The sequence below is a fragment of the Micropterus dolomieu genome, linkage group LG01, assembly GCF_021292245.1.
Source record: "Micropterus dolomieu isolate WLL.071019.BEF.003 ecotype Adirondacks linkage group LG01, ASM2129224v1, whole genome shotgun sequence".
NCBI lineage: Eukaryota > Metazoa > Chordata > Actinopteri > Centrarchiformes > Centrarchidae > Micropterus > Micropterus dolomieu.
This window is the reverse complement of record NC_060150.1, coordinates 7,401,363-7,410,229: the sequence shown is the minus strand read 5'-3', so window position 1 is coordinate 7,410,229 and position 8,867 is coordinate 7,401,363. Positions and strand designations below refer to the sequence as shown.

Sequence of the window (8,867 nt, the reverse complement as noted above, 5' to 3'; positions counted from 1 at the left end):
ATGTCTGTCTGGCTCATTGTATAACTCTCACAAGAAGAGATTCAATATCCCCGACATCGCTGAACCTGAAGCCTTGTTTCCATAGTAACTCTGCTCTCCGTCTCTCTAAACATAGCCCTCCTGACTGACTTAAGCCCTGTTCAGATCATCAAGCACAGCTGAAGAGGAGGTAGATGCATGGACATGGAGAATAATGTTCCTGACTTGAGGCGATGAAACGATTTGCCGGCTTGTCAGAACAACCAACGTCTTGGTGTATTTACAGTCTGAACGGTGGTCAAAGCGCCAGAGGAACAGAAGAAGACAACATGAAACTAGATGAAAATAGGTTTTTATTTCACAAGGGAGCGTTGATCTTTCTTTCAGAAAGTAAGGTTTACAAGGCGGCACTTGTTGAGGGCGCCAATGAGGACACTTGGTTGGGTTTTCTGCCGGGTAGTTTTAATCACAAAGCCCCTAATTCATCTCTCACCTGCTACTTTTCACCAAGTTTGCAAAATCTTAAAATAGCAGCATCTCTCTAAACAACCTGCTCCATTTCAGCCTCGAGCGAAAAGGAGGCCGTCATAAATCAAAACTACCGCAAGTGTGACGTTTCGGGGACAAAAGGGGGGCTGGCTGAATTTGCATTTGATGCAGTCGTCACTATTTTGTAGGTAAATCACCACCAGCTACAGTAGAGACCAACAGGACATCACTAGCATCATCGGAATGAGAGGTAAAAGAAAAGTACCATTCTTTGAGAAATTCAAAGGGAATCCGGCCTTTTATCCTAATCTTAAAGGGTCAATGGCATTTCTGATACATGAATTCGAGTTTTGTCCTTGAAGAATCACGAGGCATCTTTAGAAATCACGCCAGCAAGGATTCAACAATTTGATTCAGGAAATTTTACACCTATACAACCCTTACTAAACCTCCCTTTCATTTCCTGAAGAAGAACCTGCTGATGTCTGACGCAACCTTGGAGGCTGCAGCGCTCTTCCTCATCTGGCTCCGTTGTTTGGCTTGTTGAGCCGTCCTCTGTGGAGGAAAAAAAAATAACATGATGTAAGAGTTAAATCTGCAGCCTGCGCTGAAGAGAAAAGTGAGATCAATATATTGAGCATCTCTAGATTAAAGTGTCTGAGCGGTGGCATAAACAGCGAGAGGATCCCCTTATCAGAACCCGCAGGTCCTCACATCAGTTCATGTACGTCAACATTTGAAGCGTTTCCTTCCAAACTGACACCCACTCTGACAAAAATGCTTTCTGGCGTGAAAGTAAAGCAGATTTTAGGATACAATAAACGCTCTGTTTTATTTTGAAACCTCTGCTCTCAAATCAGTTCTGTTTTTGAGAAGTGAATTGTCTGTGATTATGAAATATTGACTGAAGAAGCTCAAGTAGGAAAATGTTCCCAAGACAGATATATAGCCTTTTGCAACAACTGCTATACATCAATATGTCATACAACCACACCATGTGATGTTATTACAGGCAATATATAGCGTTGTGAGGGATGGTGTGACTTTTGATCAATGTGTTTGACCAAGTATCACATTACTGCCACCACATGTGATCCTCAACATGAGTGATGAGGCTTTCTTTTTATGTAGGGATAAAGGAGAGGTCCATCCACCAGGCACCTTAAATGTTAGACAAATTGCTTTTGCCCCTTAAGCCCTTTTGGCTCTAAAAGCTGCTGTTGAGGTTGTTATGGGTGCAGCGATGCGGCGTGTGCACGTACGGCTTTGTGGCAGACGGTGCAGAGCGTCTGCAGGTTGTCCAGAGAGCACTGTCCTCCTCCGCTGTAGACCGGCCGGATGTGGTCGACCTGCCAGAAATCCCCTTCGACCGGAGCGCGGATCATCTCATTCAGCTAGAAGCACACACAGAATGAAATAGTGAGCGTCTCAGTACACTGACTACCCTTGGATGTTTTCTCATACCGCTCGAAATTGCCAAAAACAAGCTGTGATTGCGTTGCCGTCCCAAACCATCCATCTATGCTGAAGTACATTTTTTGAACTGATGTGATGTCTTTCTCTGAGTACTAAAGTGACCTAAATTGTTATTTTACAGCACACACACACACACACACACACACACACACACACACACACACACACACACACACACAATCCTTCGTATTAAACAAATCTCTGCACTGCAGGGGCACTTCTGCAATGTGCTTCACAATAAAAGGAGATAAAAACAAATAAGTCTCAAGGACTTATGACATGACTACACATGACAGCATATAAATGGCAAAAATCTACAACAGGAAATAATGAAAGAAGAGTAGAGACAAAGGCCTGCGATAAAGGCTTAAAATGCCGAGAGTCAGATGTCAACCTTGTATGATTGTGAGAGACCGGTTGATGAAAATAATAATTACACCAAATCAAAGAGAGAACTTTGACTTTCTATTATCCATCACCATTAGATGGCTCAGGTACAGCCATAAAAACCAAAATGTTTTTAGCCTACATAATGGGCAGCTGTAGGGAAACCTGTGAGTACATGCCCAACAAAGACGGAGAAATTAGGTTAAATAAACTACAGGGAATAACATGCTACATACTCCAAATGTCATAGTGATGTCTTCAAGCTGTTAATAGTTTCATAATAACTGGTGTTTTTAAGTTCATGGAATAATATATGTAAACACCACACCATCGCTTATCTATGAAAATCAAGTATCTCCAAAATGTGAACTTTTAATGAGAAAAATAGTTTTCAGCTTTGTGACAATGAATTCTTCAAATATTAAATGGGTTTATAAATAAGCTTGAGAAATAGGAATTTTCTTAACCTATATAGGACCACTTGGAGATACACGGTTTTCACAGGACAGTGATGATTGCCAGATGACAATATTCTGGATAGTCTCCTAGCCTAGCTACTGTATTACATACATTATATGTATAATGAGGTACACCGATATAATTTCAAAAGAGATATAAAATTAGACAATACTGTTTATACCGATATAGTTTGATGTTGAGATATTTATTATGTTTCTGCAAAGTCCTGCCAGCATTTGCTCCTCTCTCTCCCTCACCACGCAGCCCCGCCCTTCCCTCTGTGTCTGCGCACACCAGTCTTCTCACAAACTCTCTAACAACAAGGAGGGAGACTCAGTGCTGGTCGACACTGCTGAAGACCTGGCTTGTAAAAAGAAAAACAACGTTTCAACGCAAATGTTAGCATGCTATCAAGCTAAATTAAAATTGTGAATATTTTAGTCTCAACTGACCTGTTTCTGACCTAAATATATGAATATAGGGCGTATCAAATCTAAACTCTCAACTAGCTTTCCTTTCTAATTCACTTATTAAATCTATACCAACAACACAGGAGGAGACTGAGACAAAAGGAAGTGATGAGCTGGATTTTAAAGCTTTGAGACAAAACAGAGACTGGTATTTTATATAGTGCTAACGACCTACTTGTTGGACCTTCCTAGGACTTAGATTGTGCCTTTGTATCTTTTCAGGAACAGATTGCTAAGCTCCAGCGGAGCAGAGAGGAGCTGGGAACACAATGACCTGGCAACTGAACCAATGTGTTGCTTGGTGGTAAACATCTGAACAAAACTGTTTTATTTTATTCTGAAAATACATAGTAAGACAAAAAAAGGGAAGGACAGAAATAGAAAAGAAAGAAAGGAATCCACACTAAAAGAGAGTATACAGAGGAGGCAGGTAGAAGAGTAAAAGATAATTGAGAGAATTAGAAACAGAGAAAGAGAAGCCCGATGGGAAAAGTTCAGTCAAAAGATCCATTTTCCTCCTGTGAGAGCTACTCTGACGACATTAAGACAGCAAGGTGGAATTGATCCCAACAGATTTAAAGAAAAGGCCTGCTCACAGGGGCAGAGTTCACATCTCTCGCGCACACTCGTACGCACACGCTGACACTCTCCAGTCAATTGAACCTGCTTTTGTGCCAAAAAACCGTGCACCTCGCTACACCAGACTCCACTACTACACACTTAGACACAGGAAAATTCTGCTCACAGGCACAGAAAATCCACGCATACACCACAATACCAACACACCAAAAATCTGTTATACACGTACTCGCACACACAAAAAGAGACCCTAAGGTGCACATAAAGACCCATATACACATGTACGCACACCATGAATCACACCCACTCACCCACTCACACACACCAGAACTCCCTGTATGAACCAAAAAATCAGCCTATAATCTTGAGGCTCCTCCACCGCTGCGCCGTCTTATCATGTGGCTGAGTTTGTTTCCTCTAAAGCTTGGTGCATCGATCGGTGCTGATGCTGCTGCCGGCGGCACTGGGATGGGGGTGTGTGTGTGTACACAAGGGGGGGGCTGGCTTTGCAGGATAACAGCCAACCAAATCAAACAGGCTTACTGGTCGAGGCCTGGCACTGGGAAAAAAAATCAATGGGCCCAGCAATCCATTTACTGGGCGCTGGCCCCCTGGAGTGCAGATCAACCTGTGTGTGTGTGTGTGTGTGTTTGAGCTTGTTTCACTATATTCATGGGGTCCAGAACCTGGGAGCCCATTATACTTGTGGTGTCTGAAAGCTTTAAGTTTTAAGTTTTAAAGTGCTGTTTGAGGGTTAAAACTTGTTTTTAGGGTTAGATTTGGGTCAAGGTTAGGGCTATTAGTTGTGATGGTTAAGGTAAGGCGCTATGGAATGCATTATGTCAATGACGGGTACCCACGAAGATAGTAAAATAAGGCAGTGTGTGTGTGCGTGTACATGTGTGTGTAGGTGGGTGGGATGTACAGGATGCTTTTATTTTTGCACTTACACACACACAGACAGAAAATGGCTCTCCCTCTCAAGTTATTTAGCTCACAGGAGACTGTTCTTACTGTATGTCGGGCTGGGCAATAAAACAACAACAATAATTATCACAATATAATTTTCCTTAATAACAATATAACAAATGTTCAATAAATGTTTGATTTAATTAATTTGAATCACAAACAAATTAGCATTTATCAAGATATTTTTTTGTTGGGACTGAAAAAAGGTTTTACTTAGTTTTACTCATGCAATCTTATTTCACCTGAGCCCCTAAAAACACGCAAATCAAGTGCCATCAGCCTCAGCTGTACTTTGTGTTTAGAGCTAAGTGATAGTGAACATGATAAACATTAAACCTGCTAAACAGCAGTATTTTTAGCCATGCTAGTAGAATTGCTTTGTGGATGACAATGTCGGTTGGTGGGGCCACCACTTTGGTCCAGACTGAAATATCTCAACAACTATTGCTATTCATGTTTCCCAGAAGATGAATCCTTTTTTAATCCCCCTTACTTTTGCTCTAGCGCCACCTTGAGGTTCACCCTTGTGGAGTTGAGTGAAATTTCCCGACAACTATTCGACAGATTGCCATAAAAGTTGGTGCAGACGTTCATGTCCCTTTCTGGACAAAGTGTAATAACTTTGGTGATCCTTAATCCTTCCTCTAGCTCCATCATCAGGTCAGAATTTAAGATTGTTATATATTTAGTTTTATGACTAAATACCTGCAAACTAAGGACTTATTTGTATTAGCATTTAGCTCAAAGCACTGCTGTAAGTACACCCACACAGATACGGTATGGTAAATGTTTATTCTGCTATTGGTTTTAAAGATTATTTGGCCACATATTGTCTGACTGTTAATTAGCAGCCAATGGTAGATTAATGCAGACAAAGTTTATTTCCTGCTTTGTTGACTTTGTGAGGAAAAAATAAAGATATAGATGAGGCACACCAGCCAACTCAGCTAAAGTTACAGATTTTAAATACATTTCTTTTGCTGCACCTTGCTTCTTCAAGTGAATTATCTGTTATAAAAACTGGCGTCCTCTGCTGTGGTGTCTGACCTGTTTGAGTGACAGCTGGGTGAGCCAAGTGTTCTCCAGCATGTCCTTGCGCTGGGAGGGCGGGGCGTCACGGACCTTCAGGAATAAGTCGTGTGCATGGAGGCCGCAGTGCTGACAGATGCCCTGCTCTGCCTCCAGCACCCGCGAGCGCATATATGTCTGACTGGATCGCAACTGGAACTCATCCTGGCACCTATGGGTGGGGAAACAGGAATAAATCTGGATTTGTGGTGTAGTATATTTTCATTAAATTTACTCTGAATGAACTACAAACATATCTAAGGTTAATCCATGTACTCAATATATCAATTATATCCACATATAATACATGAAATTTTGTTGTCATACATAACCAACCTCAGTTGAAAGTTAGTAACACACTTTTACAACACAACAATGTGTATGTTAAAAAAAAACTCTTGAATTCTCAGGATCTAGTGTCTGGGGAGACATGCCCAAGCAGGTCTGGGCATGTCAGACTTGGGGAGCCAGCTCCGAATGATGTCTTGTGAAAGAAACTGTTGCATTGAACTCTTTAAGACTCCAACAGCTGTCTAGTTTCGTTCATGTGAAGTGTTGGTGAAGAAATCCATACTCATCCTTTGGCCCATTCTTGGACTTCTGACCTCCAACACTGGAATGTATACTCCTTTACATTTACAACACTAACAGCTGAAATTCTTTATTTTCATAAATAGAAGAAAGTTGTTATTTTTTTATTTACTTCTGTAGTAATGATTCTGCTGAAAGGAGCACAGAGATCATTTGTGGAAAATAAGACTGTGATAAAGTTTGATAAGATCCAGGTACAGAAAAGTGAAGTATCTTACCTTGACTGAATGACCTGAATTGGCCCCTGAAAACCACTTCAGGAAATTGAATTTCCGCTTTAAATGTGTAGTGAGACTACAGACGCAACACTTTTTTTTCAGTTAAAAGAATGTAGTTGACCGTTATCTAGTGTGGCCATGTGAGAAAGGAAGCAGCGTCTCGCTCAGGGACATCAAGACATTGCGAAGACCGAAACAGCAGCGTTATTTTCCATTTTCCATTAAAAGCATTATTCATACTGGTGTTAAAAAGTAGTGATTTTGAAATAAAAAAGATTAGGAAAAGGACTATTATAACTATAAGAGTCGCAGTCTAATTTATGAATCTATTTTAGTCATCAGAAAACAGTAAAGCAACAAGGTGAAGTCAACATTCACATGAAGTTTGTTTTGTACAAAAATCTTGAAGCTCTGCCTATAATTGAATTTTTAGGTGCCAGATGGGTGGGATTTGGCACAAAAGACAATCAGTACTTGGAAGTTCAAGCAAACGCAGACACAAACTATTTGAAAGTTAATTTAATATGCTTTTCTTTGACATCTTAGCAAGACTGCCTGGATTGTCCCATTGCAGTAAACCCCACCCATCTGGTGCTCCAAGCAGTGAATGCTCAGATTTACATGCATCTGCTATTTGTCTGCTCCATACTTTTTATAACTTTATGTGCATCTCTCTACAATAGTATATTTTCCACATCCTGACTGTGAAAATTCATGTGTATCTGAAGCTGCAGAAGCTCCTGTCGCCAGTAAAGTGTATGGGTTTAGTGTCACCATACCTGTGGCTGCAGAATCGAGTGTCCCAGGCCCCCCCGGTGGTAGAGCAGGCCTTCTGGCAGGACAGACACAGGGGGACACCCTCGCTGTCCACCGCCTGCAGGTAGCCGGACTCTGATGATGGCTGATCCTCCACTGTCTTACAGGACTCCTTGTCCTGCCTGCAGAGACACAGGTAGAGAATGCTGGTTACATTACCCAATATCAAATCACCTGGGTCAGTGATATCGTAAAGGACAAGATCTGTTTGCATGAGAGATGTTATACGGGAGTTGCAGTTTAAGTTGAAGCACTTCAAGCAATTGAAGTGTCAGTTAAAGTTGAAGCACTGAAAGGGTTTGAAGTATCTATTAAATACAATTATATAAAATGAGGTTCTGTTTACTTGTCACGAGGAGTACTACACAGCCTGTGTGAACAGTTGCACAATGGCTTCTGTGGATCAGGAGAGAACGGAGAAAATAACCCAGATCATGTCAAGAGGGTTATCTTGAGTTTGGCCTTAGACTGGAGGCATGGAGTTTAAAAGATGAAGGCATTTAACAGGTAAGGAGGTTCTAATATGAGACATTATTGAGTTTCATGATGGGAAATGTAGGACACTGTGTTTCTGTGTTTTGAAGCTCGACTCGTACTATGTACTAAAAGTCAGGATATCTTAGGCTCTGCATCTTCAATTTTGACCATTCTTTTTTAAATCTCCAACAACTTTATGGACTAGGTCGCAGAAGTACCCCTCTATATTCTCAAATAATAACCAGTATTCAAATAATCGCAAATCTCAGATAAAAGCTGGGGGCGTAGCCTGCACAGCACACAGCCAGTACCAAGCACTAATACAGTTCATTAGGGGGGATGGGGTAAAATACTACATCATAGTAAATTATGATAAAATATATTTGTGAAACTTAGACATAAAAACTCGTTTGTAATAGAGGCGTGTTTCAAATAAATAGATCTCTATTTGGGGATGATAGCTCTGTCCAGTGCACATGCTAACACTTTAGCATAAAGTATGTTAAGCAATGTAATGCTTAGATAGGGAACATGACTAAATATGATGAAATGTGAACATAAATACTCAACTGTATTGACAAGAAATAACAAAGTGCAGTATTTAGACAATTTTTCAATTTATACCATCTATGTATGCAATCTTTTCTTTTATATGTTTTTGATTCTGGCAGCATGGCTACTGCTGATTTTTTTCTAAACATCAAAGAGGAGTTACCTTGACCAATGTGACAGACATCAATATGTTTGCCAACAGCCTCATTCAATGTAGAGCTCAGTTCTTTCAGCATCAGCAGCACAGAAAACACAATTCAATATATATTCATCAAATAACAAAATAAATTTCTGTTACTTTGTGTGTTGAAGATGCAGAGTTGATGGACATATGGCT

The 8,867-nt window shown here is 40.6% G+C and overlaps 1 protein-coding gene across 1 annotated transcript in view; it reads right to left on the bottom strand.

Annotated features, from left to right (window-relative positions):
* Positions 1-315: 315 nt before the first annotated feature.
* Positions 316-8,867, bottom strand: part of zranb3 (zinc finger, RAN-binding domain containing 3) — a 208,979-nt gene continuing 200,427 nt past the window's right edge. Inside the window, exons 17-20 of the mRNA XM_046055509.1 lie at positions 7,465-7,758; positions 5,856-6,048; positions 1,731-1,862; positions 316-1,023 (exon numbers count right to left, since the gene is read on the bottom strand). Coding sequence (XP_045911465.1) covers positions 925-1,023; positions 1,731-1,862; positions 5,856-6,048; positions 7,465-7,758 — 718 coding nt within the window. The 3' untranslated portion in view covers positions 316-924. The remainder of the gene's footprint in view (positions 1,024-1,730; positions 1,863-5,855; positions 6,049-7,464; positions 7,759-8,867) is intronic.